Consider the following 17,815-nt stretch of genomic DNA (forward strand, 5'->3'; position numbering starts at 1 on the left):
AGTACCTTCTTTGTGTCAGGCCTTGGGCTATGGAATAGAGATACTTGGTAAAGACAATTAAGATAGAGCTTTTGGGCTTCCCAGGTGGCGCATTGGTTGAGAGACCGTCTGCTGATGCAGGGGACACGGGTCCATGCCCCGGTCTGGGAAGATCCCACATGCCGCAGAGCGGCTGGGACCATGAGGCATGGCCACTGAGCCTGCGCGTCCGGAGCCTGTGCTCCACAATGGGAGAGGCCACGACAGTGAGAGGCCCGTATACCGCAAAAAAAAAAAAAGAGAGAGCTTTTACCCTCAAGAAGCTCACAGTTCAATGAGAGAGACAGACATGGCATAAATAACTAAAATGCAATATGCTGCTCACTATATCAGAGATATCTACATAGTGGAACAGGAAAACAGAGCATGAGGCATGCCACAGATGGGGATGAGGTGGCATCAGTACGGACCTTACAGAACTTATGAAGCTAAGCCAGAGTGACCCCACATCCCATTTATGCCTGTTGCCCTGGCATAATTGTCCTTCTCACCTTCAAAAGGGGATGACAAATAATATGGTCACATAGCTCAGCACCCATGAAAGAGACATGGGGGGAGAGGGAGGAAAGGACAAGAGGGGAAGAGACATCTTAAGAGTCACTTTCTCCTGAAAGATTTCTCCAGTTAAGCTTCTCAATCTCTACTCATGCTTCTGCTCTGAGTTTCTGTAGAAACTCAATTTTCTTTTGAAATGTAGGTGTCATAGCTCCCAAGATATGCACAACTGCAGTTTTTGGCACACAGTTGGACCCCAAATATATCATTATCTGACTGACTTTTTCTCAATTGTTAACTGAGCATGTATGACATGAAGAAAAAAAAATGTAGTGGCTTTGGCAGTCTCCTAATATCCAACCAAGTCCCCCAACTGACCCAAAGAATCTACTTGGGTCTTCCTGTTGCATAATAGCTTCATCTAAGAAAGAGGTGAAATCATCTTTGCAGTAAGAAACATCTTAAGGTCCAGAAACAAAATTTAGATTTCCCTTTTTCAGTTTATCAGGGTATCAAACAATCACAGGTTCTTGGTCACAGCCTGCTATCCCCTATGACATCTTAGACAAGTCACACATTGCATCTCTGTTTAGCAAAAAGTCCCTTGTTGAGCCACAAGAGTGTACTTGAAGCTCACTCTTTGGACACATAAGTGCTTCATCTAGAGACCAGCCACCCTGGAGATGAGCCTGCAAGCTTCTGCTTTTGAAATATGTTCCTCGTGATTTCTTGATACGGATCTAGTATAGCTTGTGTCTTCCCAGGCTGGGTTCCTACTCCGTGAAATTCCAGACAGAGCCTCCATTCCACACCCTAGCTCCCTGTTTACAATGGTGGCTGGCATTTTTGGTACATGCCACGGTTCTCCTCCAGATACCACATCGGCAAAATACTGTGAGGCAAATCTTTTTAAGTGGTGTGGACTTCCCCAGCGCTCATTCTTTTTGTCTTCCAAAACTTGGTCATCCAGACTTGAGTGTGTGTTTCTTTTCCCTCTTCAGCTTCCTGATTCATATTCCCACAGATTAGCTGGCTGACTTGAGAGCCACATGAAATCTCTCCTCTTTTTTGTTTTTGTTTTAAACATCTACTCCCAGAATAATATGCTCTTACATTTTACCACAAAGTTTCAACCCAAGGTCTTCCCTTTTCCTACGTCCTTTCTCCTCCTTTGCCTTAGAAGTGTCTACTAGCATTTACTGCCATGTCAACCTCCTCTGGGATTAGATTTGATGCCTCTGGTAGGGTCCTGTTCTTTCTTACCTCAACCCTTAAAACACTACGCTGGGGCTTCCCTGGTGGCACAGTGGTTGAGAGTCCGCCTGCCGATGCAGGGGACGCGGGTTCATGCCCCGGTCTGGGAAGATCCCACATGCCGCGGAGCGGCTGGGCCCGTGAGCCATGGCCGCTGAGCCTGCACGTCCGGATCCTGTGCTCCACAATGGGAGAGGCCACAACAGTGAGAGGCCCGAGTACCACACACACAAAAAAAAGTATACCACAATAATCCCAGGGGGAGGTGATTATTCACCTTCTTTATCCTCAAGAGGTCCTTCAGAACAAAACTGAAGGTTATGCATTTCTGTACAAAATCTAAAATGGGTTTTCTTCTGCCCAAAAGAAAAAGATGTTGGTTTTGTTTTAAAGGCTACCCTTAAACCAAACTTGAAAACAGTATATCTACAATCTCTCATTTGGAGGCTATAAACAAAAGGTAAAGAGGATCTTAAAAGTCAGGCTGTAAAGTTTGATGTTATTTTGTGTAATGAGGATTTTTTCCAAGGAGTTTCTGCATTCTAGGACCACAGCTACTAAGTAAGTGACTTTAAGAGAATCCAAGGGAAACCCTAAGGAACAATCAAAGATAATACCCGAAGACTGGGTGACTTGGGCAGATCTGTGAGTGTTATCACTATCAGACAAGAAATATTTACCAAATTGATGAATCACTGCAACAAGCATACTAACATGCATACTTAATTTTTAAAATAGACTAAGATTTTTAGAAACCATAACTTTCAGGTGGCAATGGTGTCAAGAAACAGCACTCTCGGGGCTTTCCTTGTGGCGCAGTGGTTGAGAGTCCGCCTGCCGATGCAGGGGACGCGGGTTCGTGCTCCGGCCCGGGAAGATCCCACATGCCGCGGAGCGGCTGGGCCCGTGAGCCATGGCCGCTGAGCCTGCACGTCCGGAGCCTGTGCTCCGCGACGGGAGAGACCACAACAGTGAGAGGCCTGCGTACCGGAAAAAAAAAAAAAAAAACACTACGCTGTAATTCATCAACTGGCTAAATCTCACAATAAAATAATAACTTAATGAGGACACGGATTTTATCTATTTTGTTTACCATTGTAACTCTACCTCCAACAATGCCAAATATCTATGTGGATAAATAAATGATTGTTTTATTTTATTTTATTTTATTTTATTTTATTTTGCGGTACGCGGGCCTCTCACTGTTGTGGCCTCTCCCATTGCGGAGCACAGGCTCCGGACGCGCAGGCCCAGCGGCCATGGCTCACGGGCCCAGCCACTCCGCGGCATGTGGGATCTTCCCGGACCGGGGCACGAACCCGTGTCCCCTGCATCGGCAGGCGGACTCTCAACCACTGCGCCACCAGGGAAGCCCTGATTGTTTTATTTTTTAAAAAATACTGTTCTTTATGACTTTCAAGAACTGGCTTTCTATGTATAACCTGCCTAATATTCCCCCTCTAGCTGTTCAGGACTGCTTTAAAGTTAACAAGAATTACTAGTGTTGAAGTCATTTTTCTAACCAAACTAATTTCTCATGGCGCGTGATAAGGAGCCAAACACATAGGTGTTAAGATGATGTTTAATTCCCTGTCTCACAAAGATGATAGTGAATGGCAACCTGACTAAGAAAATACAAAACATGGTTTAGCAATGCTAGTAGAGAAAAGACTAAAGTGAAAATAATAGTGCAATTATTCTCACAGTAAAAATTATACCTGGCGCAAGTGCCAGAATTGCTTGCTGTGAGAAATTTAAATATTTCCATTTCATTCATTCATTTATCCATTGATTCATGGATTACAAAATAAAAATTCAGTAAGTTTGCCAAGACATTACATACATGTGATCCAGAAAAGCAGCCATGCAATTAAGATCCGGAATTCACTACAAATGTAGAAATAGTAAAGCTTTAGCAAGCAGTTTAGATCCCAGTTTTTGAAGCTCATATCTGTTCTTCCCTTCATTTTAGTACAGGACTTGATTCTGTAAGTTTAGTATTCATAATAAAATAAAGCCTAAGATTAATTTAATATACCACTGTTTTGTTACCTCAAATTTACCCTGGGTTGTTTCACTGTTGGAATGCATAGCTTTTACATGTGTGTTTGGTACAGATGTATGAGTGGTTTTATGTCATGTGACATTAAAACAGTTACATATGAATGTTACAAATGGAATGGGCAGGGCCTGTGGTTTATTCTGAAAAAATCAGCTACCTATAGGTGTATTTTTTTAAAAAACTAGGCAGGAAAATAATACAACTTTACATTTGTATAGAACTTTAGGTCTACAAAATGGTTTAAAAGCCTCAATATATATTAAAGATAGCCAGAAAGGGGAAGTGATTGCTCTGAGCATAACACATACAGCGCCTCGAATTCACGAGGTTCTACTCCAGCAGAGCAGACGTTGACTATTTCCAGTGGGGGACTAGACTTATGACCCAGGACTCACCATAAAGGCCTGAAAGAACTCAGACCAAGAAAATGTCACTTTGCAGCTGAAGAAATGACTGAGACAAGACGCTTAAGGAGACAGACACCAAGAGACAGAGAGAGAGAGAAAGAGACAGGAGAGAGAACACCGAGGCTTACACGTATCCTAGAATCTAAATGAGCAAATGCTTTGCACATAATAAGGCAATGATATATAATTATTTGAACTTCATGTAATAGTTTTAAAGTCTATCTTGTATCACTCCAGCTATTGGCAATTGCAAATAGCCATTATTATGCACACATACAAAACAATACTGTATAAACTTAAACAACCTTACCAAAAGCCTATTGAACATTAAACTGTTAATTATAATAAAAATAAATAAAGTCTCTCTTGTATCATTAGAGACTATCCCATCAGGCCATAAGCAGACCAAGAAGGTGTGCTACCATGATCCTCCCCTAACATTTTATGTTACCATTGTGAAGTTACATGCTGGAAACTATTGGTGACACAGCTGACAGAACCAGACGTCTCAGAGAAATCAGCTCCCAGCCCAGGGTAGGCGCTCAACAAAAACACGTGAGGGTCCATTTCCATGAAAGTATATAAACTTTAAGCCTCGGTGACATAAAATCATCTAGAGATAAGACACATATTCAACTCTGAGCAGAGCAATGGTGCGGTGAGGTCAATAACTATGGCTCTTTCCAGCCCTGAGAGTCAGTGATTCACCTAGAAGATGCCTCTTATTTTCAAGCTCAGAAGTTTGAGGCCACTGTCTACGCTGACTTGTGGGACTGGTTTTGTCCTATGAGCACACTGCCACGAAAAAACTAAATGAAAGATTTTTTTCCCAGATGGAAATGTTTTAGGACCACGAATAGTCAGAGCTTGAATCAGCAAAAACATTAGAGTCCATTCAAAGTTATCATAATTAACTATTTCATTAGTGACTTTTAGAAGAGAAACATCTCAGTAATATTCCTCTGCCTTGGTGAGTGAACATTTAAAAAACTCAAGTCATGAGACTCCATCCTCCTCGATCCTGGCGGCATTGTAATTTTTCCAATTCTAATGACACCGCAGTCCACTAGAGGTTTGATGTCAAACACTTCAAATCACTTCTAGATTTGTGAAGGATTTGTGTACCTTCCATCAACTAAGTCCTATCTCAAAAGCCGTGTTCATCCAATTACATGCCAAAGAGTCTGTGTGTTCTATCATCAAAGAGAGAAGCGGGAGGGTGGTGATGTAGGAAGAGAAGAAGAAAAAACATGAAGATCTTTATAAAGAGGGGAAATAAGTCAAGTAAATAAAATATTCCACTGGTTTCCTCAACCTTTACTTAATCAGATTGGAAATGGCACGTACGATAAATAGAACCATATGTAAGCTAATAACTCATGTAATGCTCTCCAGAGAATTTGACTACGTGCATCTTTACTGCATGACTTGGGCTGCTGTGCTTGATTTCTGTCTTCTTTTTAATACACTTTTGGTCATTCCCTTGCTGTTACAAGATGCTATCCCACCTGCTGTAGTAACCTGTGTAGGAGCCTTTCCGTCTTCTTCTAATCTCTTCTAATTTTCCTGGGATTTCAAAACCAGAAGGAAGAGCTTATGTGGTAGATTGCATTATTGTTCCTAATTATTTACTGCTCTTTTGTAAAGGATTATATACTTCTACCCATTGCCAAGTGACTTGTAGGACAGTGTCCTTGTGGAAAGAATATACTTCCCTACTCCACTGGTTTCATGTGCCCTACTTTCACCAATGAACTGGGAAAGGAAGTGACAGATGCCTCATCAAAGCAGAAGTGTTGAGACCCATTGCCTGGTTCTGCCATTCCTCTTTTCCCTCTGCCACGAGAAGGGCATGTCCCAGCTAGGGGCTGCTCCTTCAGCCTAGATTCCAGAATAAAAAGTACACATGGGGCAGAGCCACACTTGGCCTATAGTCAGCATCCTGAAACATGAACAAGAAATGCACAGCCCACTGAGATTCTCTTTTTTCATCACAAGCTTGCAAAAGTTGACTAATACAGGAGGGTTATTATTGTACATAAAATAAGAGGAGAATGAGTTAGGGCTCAAGATAATCCTTCTTTGAAGAGAGATATCTGATTTGGTTCCTTCTGTGCATCCCTTCCCATAAAATACACACTGACTCTGCAGGTAAGCTTCAGTAGAGGAGCCAGCTGTTACCATTTATAATTGTGACTTCCATTCCCTTCATTGAAGTCCCCATAAGCACCTTAACTTATGACCCATCAGATGCACAATGGTATATTTAATCCCTCTGCTTTTCAGAGGGCTTAAAAGCTATTAAGGGAAAAAAAAAGGTAATGGAAATTTTCTGACTTATTACACAGCTGGCATCCTGTGTACATAGAATAAACTAATACCTTTTGCCAGATGGTATAAAAATCACTTTGCAATCCAAATTCGAATTTTAAAAAATATTGTGCTTACACTATGAAGTAAATAAGAAGTCTCTCCAATTTTTGGAAGCTAGAAAACAAAACTTATCTGGTTGTTTTTTCCATCAACTCCTTACCTTCTGTAGACCCTTTTATATGAAGGCGTTTGTTGAGTTCATCCAATTTGTTCTTCATGTGTGAAAACCAAAAAAAAAAAAAGAAAGAAAGAAAAAGAAAAGAGAAGAGAAAGCAAATCAGAAACGTTTTTTCTTTCCAGAACCCTTCTCTCTATTTAGTACCCAGCTAAATTCAAAACAGGATCCTAAACTTCATCAATACCATAAACTCTGCAGAGTATTTACTACTTTATCTCAAAATGAAATTTTGGGCTCCATTTCCTAGTGATTTATGGTCACGAATATGTTATTTAATTTCTCCATGATTTTGTTTCCTTTCCTTAAAAGTGTGGATAATCACGGTACCAACCTCCCATGTCGACAACGATGATTAGGGCGTATATATGTAAATTAATTCGAATATTGCCTCAATATTTCGGATTAATCTCTAGGTACACTAAAGTGATTCCCAAACCAAGTTATGAAATTGCTTTTCCTAAAGTTAAAACATAATGACTCAGCAGTTCTGAAAAGTCACGGCTCAGCAACTCCATCTTCCACTATATATTCTAGAGACACTCTAGCATACGTGTACAAAAAGACATTTGCGGTAATGTCTACTGCAGCATTGTTTGGAAGAACTAACAATTGGAAATTACCAAATGTTCTCAAATAGGAAAATGAATAGAATCGTGATGGTATAATTATATAATTAAATATTAATTATTAGTGGTAAAAATGAATGAGCTAAAACTTCACATATTAATATGCATAAATCTCAAAAATACAAGAATGAACAACTAAATGCAGGATACATATAGTATAACAGCATTTACATAAAAATATAAGATATCCAAAGCTATCCCATAGGTTATTTTAGGGAACTATATACTAAAAATTAGTTAATACATTATTTAAGAGATACATATGTATGGAGTGAAAGTATAGAGGCCTACACGACAATTATATACACTATACTCAGGATATTAGTTACCTTTGGGTTAGAAAGGAAGTGGGATTGGGGTGTGGGATGTCACATGGAGCTTCCATTCAATCTGTACTGTTTTCTTTCTCACAATGTGTGTATTGAAGTATTCATTTTATTAATCTCTATACCTTTTCAGTATGTCTGTATTTATTTTTTAAGAAAAGGAAAATAGTCTTTTGGAGAAACCCATTGAGAAAGTAAAGATGATCTAGAACCCCTCTAAAATGGTTTAAGATAAAATAACCAAAATACTTCTTGCTTCCCAGAAGAAACGTAATTCAGAAAACAAGATACAGCTAATAGATGCCTCTAAAAATATAACTAGAATTCACTTCAAAGACCACTTCCTGTTGACTTTGGCAACTCAACTCCTCCAGCTGAGGTCTTAGAATTACCTACTTTATACTAATAAGCCCTGTTAGTTCTTATCAGGAGCTAAAGTAGGAAGGATTAATAAAGGGAAGGAGGTAGGGAAGAAGAGCAAACTTCCTCCCATGGTGGGCCTCCCACACTGTGGCTCTGAGGCCCCAAGGAATCCTAGAAGGTAGCAAATGGTAGGGGAGGGGGATAGACCAGTGGGAAAATTATTTTCCATTTTTATGAGGTCTAATAGAAAGATCACACATTTGCCTGTAATAAAACCACACAGGCAGGGCTCCCCTGGTGGCGCAGTGGTTGAGAGTCCGCCTGCCGATGCAGGGGACACGGGTTCGTGCCCCGGTCTGGGAAGATCCCACATGCTGCGGAGCGGCTGGGCCCGTGAGCCATGGCCACTGAGCCTGTGCATCCGGAGCCTGTGCTCCGCAACGGGAGAGGCCACAGCAGTGAGAGAAAACCACACACGCAAAAATAAAATTGCCTTGCTTTGTGTTGGAACCCTCTCAACCACTAACCAGTGTTAGTGGTAACACTGGTTGTATCTTGCTGTCAGAAGCACTGATGGGCAACTCTAAAAGGTCTTTGATCAATATAAAATTCAGTAAGCAAACCATTACTGAACATGTGTAGTTTGCTTGTTTCAATAACTGTCCAAACACGAGGTGCTGGGTGGTCCCTATCTGCACCCCCAACGCCTGCCCTGCCACACCCTTCCTTACCCTGCTCTGTGCCCTGGGAGACTGATCTCTAGGGACTCATCAGAGAGCAAGCTTGCCCTCTAGCCGGGCTCCAACAATGAGAGGTACCAGCGGGGGATTGGGAGGGGTGGATTTACTCCCCCAGCTTCCCCTCTACCAGGTTGCGTTAGCTGCACCCATCTACCAAATTCCGTTGTTCCTTCCTATATAGCTCTTTCTCCATGTGCCAGTAACTGCTCCCTCCCTTTATTGCTGAGACCTAGAATTGGCACCCTATTAGCCCCAGGGTACTTCAGCATCCCTCACTGATTTCCCTCTACCCTGCCAGCCTTTGAAACAGTCTTCTCATTAAATGTGATTGAAACAATCTCTTTAAGCCTTCTTTAAAAACCTCTTCTGCATGGGCCATCTGTTTCTTATTGGGACCATGACTGATACACATGTGATCCAGGTTGAAAAAAAAAGAAAAAAACATTTTGGTTGGGAATTGTGATTCCACAGAATAGCATTATGAATTGTATTATTTTTTTTTTTTTCTTTTTGCGGTACGTGGGCCTCTCACTGTTGTGGCCTCTCCCGTTGCGGAGCACAGGCTCTGGACGCGCAGGCTCAGCGGCCATGGCTCACGGGCCCAGCCGCTCCACAGCATGTGGGATCTTCGCGGACCGGGGCACGAACCCATGTCCCCTGCCTCGGCAGGCGGACTCTCAACCACTGCGCCACCAGGGAAGCCCTGCATTTTACTTTTTGTTCTTCATTATCTATCCCTGGGCTGTCCAACATGGTAGCCATGAGCCACATATGGCTCTTTAAATTTAAAGTCACTAAACGAAATTAAAAACTTAGTTCCAGTGTTCAAAAGCTCCATCTGACCAGTGACTACCATTCTGGACAGTACAGATATACCATTCATATCATCACAGAAATTTCTATTGGACAGCACTGCCCTACACCCAATAGGCTCCTCCATGATAAACATTAAAAATTATTTCTACCTTTGGCTCTACCTTATCATCACAGGTACAGCCCAGGTCAAAATCAGACTGAAGGTACATAATCCCTGGGTAATTGGGTCTGGTAACTTCCTCTGGCATGGTTGGTCTGAAAGTGTTAGTACGCAGGAGATGGTTCAAACTTCCATGAGTCCCATTATTAGGAGCTGGTTTCAATCCCAGGAGATCTGACGAGAAGAAAGAAAGGAGCCAGGTACTTTGTAAATATTTTTGATGAGGTATAGGGAGAGTCAAAGCCATTCACCTTCCAAGGGCCTGAAAACTTGGAACACAAATTAGAATAGCATAAAACCAAATTTAGACTGTAGGCTCGCTTCTTACTTCCAAAATCATTCTTGTCTGATCATGTCTTGGCAACAGCTTTCTGAAATAGTATGTTCATTGCTTGATTATAAAGAGAGACATTTCCAAAAAGACAGAGTGAAGAGATAGGGCCTTACTTAGCTACTGCGTATGTCTGTGATAGTTACAACCCCAGGACCATCAGCCTCAGTACCATTGCCTTTCTGCTTCTCTAGAAGTCTAAGGAGACTTTTCATCCCGAATTTTGAAGTGGGACTTATAATCAATAAATAACCTCTAGTCTGCCCTCTCATGCACTCCACAGAAGTACGGGGACAAGAGGAGGTTTTGGCCTTGTGCCCTAAAGTGCCGCTGTGAAATGAACAGGCTGATTTCACAGCAAGTGAAATGGCTGCCAAGCGAGCATACAGTGACTTGCCTAAGCTGGGAGGTGGGGCAGGGGAGAGCCAGCAGCCAAGATGGGAAAAGAACCCAGGAGACCCGACTTTCAGACTCCCCCTCTAACCACCAGACTGGCACTCCCTTACTAAATAGGAAAAGTTGTCCTCATTCAGCAACTAGAAACTCAAGGAAGAAAAATAATTAGGCGTACATAAATAGCTGGCCAGGATACAAGCTGGCGAAATTTTAACTGGGCGGCAATGGGAGAGATGGAGGTGGGAGAAAGCTCTGTGTCGAACTCTTGCTTTACCCAGCCTCTGACCATTGGTGTCAAACTGTAATGCTATGTTAGATCAGCCAGAGACTGCCAACAGCAACACTATGAAAACTCCCCGTTAGTCAACTGTTGAAGGAAGACAAAGAAGCCTTAGAAGGGGATGATATTCTGTCTCTTGAACCACTGGGCAAATTACAACATTTTTTGTGTGTGAAAAGATGAGGTGATCCCAGAAAACAGACACCTCATTTCTTTCTCCGACATTGAAAGAAGTTCATACGTTAACTCAAGATTGTTTTCTTGGTTTTGATGAAATAAATGACTTACCACACATAACATTGTAAAGTTCAATGTTTTCAAATGGAGGCACTTTAGTCTTGTACTTAAATGTTGGGCCATAACCTACGAAAACAGTCTTCGAAAAGAAAAGAAAACAAACAAAACAATTAGGCATTGCTAATATCCAGTAGCAACCCTTCCTTGATTTATAAATGCTTTGCAAGCTTCACTCACACCACCATTCCCATCCCTTCCTGGAGTCACTAAAACACACTTCGATTCACAGTTCCAGGAGCATACCTGCATACTGTTGACCTTGTTATCAAATCCATGGTCTCCCTGGAAAAAACATTTTCCCGATGGTTTCTTATAAACATCCAAAGGTTTCCTAGAGTGAAACAATTGTACAATCAGTCAGGATTTCTCATGAAATCATTCTGATTAAACAAAGAAAAACCAAAAAAAACAATGCACAAAAAATATCTCTAAGGAGTGGATCTTACAAGTATCTTCTTCTCGTTGTAATTGCATCACTCCTGTGGTGACGAAAACATGATGCTGTTCTTTTGCCCCAAGTGCTTTTGCTTTGACAATCAGCCCAGGACAAATTGGGACCTGAAGTCCTGGTCCCCTCATGCCTCGTGCTTGCACTGAGCAAAGCCCTGGTCACAGGTATAGACACACCTTGTAGATACTGCACGTTCGATTCCAGACCACCACAATAAAGAGAACATCACAGTGAACTGAGCCACATGAAGTCTTTGGTTTCCCGGTGCATAGAAAGTGTATGTTTACACTCTACTATATTAAGTATGCGATAGCATTATGTCTAAAACAACAACGCGCGTACCTTAATTTAAAAATAGTGCTGTCAGAAAAATGTCACCTATAGACTCTCGATGCAGGGTTGCCACAAAGCTTCAACTGTCTGCCTATGTGCTTCACTAGCTCCAGGACTGTAAGACCCTCCACTCTGGGGCCGTGTTTGTCTGGTTCATTTCTACATACCCATCACTACGCTCCATGCTAAGCACACAGTTGGCACTTTAAAAATATGTGATTTTAATCAATGAATGGAGATCTGTATTCTATAAAAATGTTTGCGTACAAATTTACCTGTCAACAGATTTACCTAGTAATACCACTAGAGAACATAACTGAGTCATAAGCTTAACATATGTAATAGTGGCATAGCTAAGAAGAGCCAAGCCTCACCTAGACAGTACCTCTATTTAGAAACAGAAAACGGAAACCCTGCTCTCTAGACATCAAAAGCATCTGAGCTTCCTTGTTGAGACAGGAAGATGCCTTTTGCCTAGAGTCATGCTGCACTTTTCCAAAACACTTTCATGTGTATTAAGACAAATATTTCCTAAGTACCTATAGGTACATTGCACTGAAGTAAAGTGCCTGGGGGAAAACAAAGAAATTAAACTTTGGGGTCTTTGCTCTTAGGAAAAGTACTTTCCGCTTGGGATAATAAGATATGTGCATATAATAACTCAACGGTGCAAGACATAAGTTGAAAAAAATTACTGCTGATTAAAATGGCTGGCTTTGGTCTACACTAATTTGCTCAACTATCTTCATCTTTTACTTAACTCCTACTCAACTCCCAAGTTTTCTTCATTGAAACCTACAAACGGTACAAATTTGCTCATTCTTCCAAGCCATCCCATACTCAGCCAAGCCATTTTGGTCACAGTTTTGTAACTTTTCCTTGAAGACTCCCCATGTCTGTTCTAAATGATCTCAATAATTTCTAGTTTACATACATATCTCTTCACAATCCTACATATTTCACTTTATGCACCCCCTGACAATTACAGTAGGATATTCGTGTATTTGTCACATGTGTCTCTCTAGATGGTCCATACTGATGCAATCTCTTAGAGGACACACGTTTTCTTGTTATCTTCTCTCCCTTGTAAATTCATTCAAGTTCCAAGCCAGAGTACATCTAGTAGTTGTTCAATTATTACTAAGTTAATTAAGACTGAGTCTCAGCACTTTTTTTTTTTTGCGGTACGTGGGCCTCTCACTGTTGTGGCCTCTCCTGTTGCGGAGCAAGCCTCCGGACACACAGGATCAGCGGCCTTGGCTCACGGGGCCAGCCGCTCTGCGGCATGTGGGATCCTCCCAGACCGGGGCACGAACCCATGTCTCCTGCATCAGCAGGCGGACTCTCAACCACTGTGCCACCAGGGAAGCCCTCAGCACTTTTTTAAAGGAGAAAGTCAGAGCAAGAGTGAGTGGGGGACTTCCCTGGTGGCACAATGGTTAAGAATCCGCCTGCCAGTTCAGGGGACACGGGTTCGATCCCTGGTCCGGGAAGATCCCACATGCCGCGGAGCAACTAAGCCCGTGCGCCACAACTACTGAGCCTGCGCTCTAGAGCCCGTGAGCCACAACTACTGAAGCCCACATGCCCTAGAGCCCGTGCCACAAATACTGAGCCCGTGTGCTGCAACTACTGAAGACCCCGCCTAGAGCCCGTGCTCCGCAACAAGAGAAGCCACCGCAATGAGAAGCCCGCGCACCGCAACAAAGAGTAGCCCCCGCTCACCTCAACTAGAGAAAGCGCAGGCGCAGCAACGAAGACCCAGCACAGCCAAAAGAAAGAAAAAAAAAAAAAGAGTGAGTAGGAAAGGGCTACCCCCAGGTCTGTGTGAAAGTGATTAAGCTTTGGATAATTAACTCTTTGGAACTGGTCAGAGCTTCCAGACACATCCTACATCAGATTCAAGAGCAAGGAATAGTCTCTTCCATATTGGAGAGTCTTTTGTAGTTCAAAACAAGGCAAACATCTGAAATATTTAAGGCAATGTAAAACACGCCTCTGTTCAGTAACAGAGTAACAGAGGTTTTAAGATTAACAACATTTTCTGAACTCTTCTATAAATGTCGCTACAAGCTGAGTTTCGTCAACGGAGGCCAAACCTGTCCAGTGTGGTAAGGCGATGTCCCAGGCGTATGTTTGACTTACTCAAGTAATAAGAATAGAATGTAAATTTGAAAAACAAAACAGAGAGACAAACACACAAAGATGCACTGAGAGGCTACAAAGAGCCACCAAGATGCTGAGACCAGGAACACAGAGATGTATTGTCTCGGGGCTAATTGTTTATCCAGCACACAAACTCTTTGCAAACGATGAGATTTCCAACTGAGATTTCTTTTTATAATGGCTAAGGACCTTAAAGCACTCCAGCTGCCAGAGGGGTGGTTATGAAGATGAGAATCAGGGACAGCCTATCCCCAAGTTACCTTGCGACGTGCCATCTTCGGTCCACCAGTAAATGGATCTCCTCAATTCTTCTGTTGTTGGCATAGTGCAAACGTTTGGGAAGGTGCTGTTTCATGTAAGGCTTGAAGTGCTGATCTGGTTTTTTACACTGAAATAGAAATGGATATTGAACTTCAGATGGAGTGTCTTCTAGAAGAGTCCAAGACATTCTCTCTAGAAAGAGGAAGGAGGTTTTAAGTCAAACGAAAGGCTAATTACTGAATAAATGGCATCGGTCACCCCTATCAAATGACAAAAGCTGAAAACAAATAGATTCAAAGGGGATTAGATAATGTTGAAGAAGACATAGAAGGTTGTCAGAGGGGAGTTAGTAATTGTTAAGATACATTCCTGACTCGCGAGACCATCATGAAGAGCAACTCAAACTCCAAGGCTTTTCCCAAATGCTTCAAATCAAGGGATGGGGAGGTGGGGTGGGAAGGGAGGAGAAGGCATGTTCAGGACCATGTGATTACAGTCTCATGTGCCTTTAAGGTCTCTATCCCGGATGGGAAAACTATGGAACAGGGTGGTGGGCAGATCTGGTTCAGAAAGAGTAAGGATTTGTTTAATCATGAATGAATACTTTTCAGCCCTAATGGCAAGGTCAAATACTCTCATTTTGTTTTGTTACCAAGACCATTAGGGAGCCTGCAGCTGTCCATGGGCCAGAAAGCTCTTAGGGAAACAAATATACAGGATGGCAGGGCAGTGAGGAAAATGTTCCTCTCAGCCTACGGGGGAGTTGAATACAGGAGATGAGTGTGTGGAAGCTACTCCAAGGGCAGAGGCCTGGTGACATGCAATACTTACCGTGAGATTAGCAATAATGACTTTAGGGTCATCTGTTCAAAGAGAGAAGGAGAAAGATTTCAAAAGAGTTGACAGTAATCCCTGAGAGAAATCATTTTTGCAGCGAGAGACTCGATTCTTTTTTTTTTCTCCTAGAAGACCTATCACTTTAGATTTTGTGTAAAATATATGTAAAACTGTGTGTGGGTATTTAAAATTTCAGTAAGTGAAATGTATCTAAATGAGAGGAACAATTCCTATGGTAAATGTCCCTGCTAGGTCCAAGTCAACCTTTCCGGAAGGGAATTCCTCCTTCCAGAGCACCGGGGTATTGCTGGGTAAATTGCTTTTTTAAAATTCTCCCAAATGGTCCCTCTGGAACCTGGATTGAGTTTATTTGAAATTTAACATCAGGAACCACACTGGGCATTTGGGGCTTTTAATGTAACTTCCTATGTATCTGCAGATCTTTCAAACAAGCGATCAACCACTTTTAAGATGAATCTTCTAATCCATTATTTTTTCCTCAGTAATATCACAGGTCTAATTACATAGGTGGCTGCCCCTTTCCAGTTGCAGACACACACATGTATGCACCTTCTTTACTTTCACTACCAGCAAACAAAGGATATTTTAGTCAATACCCTGAACTAGCTAAAAGCAAAACTATGTAAATGATGGCTGTGTATAAACTGTGGACAGGATTATATTATCTGAAGGTCCCTTTTTGGCGGGGGTGGGGGGAGAAAGAGGAGATTGTAGGTTGGTTGCATTTTGTTTTGTTTTCCAAAAATTTGCTTCAGCATGTCATTATAGAATCAGCAGAAAAGGAAAGCAGCGTTCAGAAGAGATACCGACAGCCATGAGGCAACCGTCCCTGGACTATAAACATCAGTGGAGCAGGTCATGTCTCTGTCATTTCCTGCTGCGTCCCCAGGGCCTGGTAAGCACTCAATAAACATTTGTTAATAAATATAAATAAATATTTGTTCATGTTTGGTGCAAATGCATGAATAAGCTTTCCTTGCAGCATAAATATACACTCTTCAAAGACAATGTTCAGCATCTTAGTTCTAAAGCTATGAAATTCGAAGCTAAAAAAATGTGGATTCCCTTCTCCTTAAATTGGGGTTAAAACTGAGTTGCATCTTTCAATGACAAGAAAATAAGTAATAATGGTAGCGGTAATAATTAACCCAAATTGTGTCCATACCACGTTCGGTCTCTGTAAGGGCTTTGCAGGCACTGTCTCCCTGGTCATTCACAACTAGTCTGCTGGAATGTAGGTGCGATCAGAATCCTCACTGAGCCAATTGGCATTTAGAAGGTGGAGGCGGGGGACGAGGGGAACGTGCACACTGGGGCCCTGCTGGCAATCTGACTGAGCAAAGCCATGCTGTGAACCTCTACATTCAGTGACCTCATCAACCACAGTCCTCAAAGGGACCAAACAGAATGAGTTCATGTTCTTCGATAATGAAGAAAAATAAATAGGACAGGGCAGTCTTGTGCTCAGATAAATCCCGGAGAACTTCTAGGAAATAACAAATGCCTGAGTCCACGTGTGGGACACCAATCCTTCAATTCTGAAATACTCAGCCCTCTCATGCTAACAGCTCCCAGAGAGCAGGGGAGGCCCCCAGGACAGGGTAGTGGTTAAGAGTCAGTTAAGCATCTGGGTTTAAATCCCCGCTCTGCCGCTCACTGACTGTCGTCCTCTTAGCCGGTTACTTCACCTCTCTCTGAGCCTTGATTGCCACTGTTTATAAGAGGAGAGGATAATACCTAACACACAGGCCATTGGAAGGATTCAATAAAATGTGTATACATCTGGCTGAAAGAGTGATGTGATGAAAACATCATCGTCATAACTACCATTTATATAGCTTTGACTACGTGCTAAACACTCATCTAAGTGAGATGTAGAGAATCTCTCATTTAATCTTCCCCCAAATCCTTACGTTACAGATGGCAAATATTTGAACCCACACATCCTGCCACCGTTGTTTTTGCTCTTAAACACCTCGCTCTCCCATCTCTCATAAAATGTATGAACGTGTTTTTTAAAATACAAGACATTTAATTATTGGTAGTTATCATTTCATTAGCCTTAGGAAAGTTTTCCTTCCACCCCTAAAGCAACCTCCCCATTACTTTTACTGATGTTTTGAAATACTTTTCAAAATAGACAAAAACTTTCTTGCATAAGCCCTAGAATGCAAATACTAAATCAAGAGGTACCGTAGTGACTCTGCAGGCCACTCTGGCAAGGGCCTGCCTCGCTCAAGGGAACAGAGAAGACAGGACACGGAAGATAGAAAAGGCATGGAAAAGAGAAGGCAGAGACACCAACGTTTTGTTTATTTCACAGCGTTGCCTGGAGCTGACCTTGGAACAGTTCCCATTTCTGTTGACTCAGTAACATCGTTTGGGGAAAACTTAATTTTCCAAAGCTTTATGCTTGGTGCCAATGGTTTCTTATTCCCAAGGCTAAAAATGCGAAAGGATTTTTTTCTTCCCCAAAATGCAGCATGCCTCCGATAAAACTATACACTTCTCCAAAGCTAGGTGGTTGGGCAGCATGTAAAACATCTTAGCCCATAAATCAAAGTTCTCGTCAGTGGCATATCATAACCCAAATGTGTAAAACA

At 42.1% G+C, this 17,815-nt stretch overlaps 1 protein-coding gene across 3 annotated transcripts in view; it reads right to left on the minus strand.

The window, feature by feature from the left end:
- ENPP2 (ectonucleotide pyrophosphatase/phosphodiesterase 2) overlaps positions 1 to 17,815 on the minus strand; it is a 75,688-nt gene that overhangs the window by 14,376 nt on the left and 43,497 nt on the right. For all 3 annotated transcript variants that reach the window (XM_065895407.1, XM_065895408.1, XM_065895406.1), the window contains 6 exons: positions 15,186 to 15,217; positions 14,354 to 14,481; positions 11,387 to 11,474; positions 11,135 to 11,222; positions 9,829 to 10,013; positions 6,791 to 6,842 (listed from right to left, as the gene is read on the minus strand). In XM_065895407.1, coding sequence (XP_065751479.1) covers positions 6,791 to 6,842; positions 9,829 to 10,013; positions 11,135 to 11,222; positions 11,387 to 11,474; positions 14,354 to 14,481; positions 15,186 to 15,217 — 573 coding nt within the window. The remainder of the gene's footprint in view (positions 1 to 6,790; positions 6,843 to 9,828; positions 10,014 to 11,134; positions 11,223 to 11,386; positions 11,475 to 14,353; positions 14,482 to 15,185; positions 15,218 to 17,815) is intronic.

Source organism: Phocoena phocoena, chromosome 17, assembly GCF_963924675.1.
Source record: "Phocoena phocoena chromosome 17, mPhoPho1.1, whole genome shotgun sequence".
In the NCBI taxonomy this organism is placed as follows: Eukaryota; Metazoa; Chordata; class Mammalia; order Artiodactyla; family Phocoenidae; genus Phocoena; species Phocoena phocoena.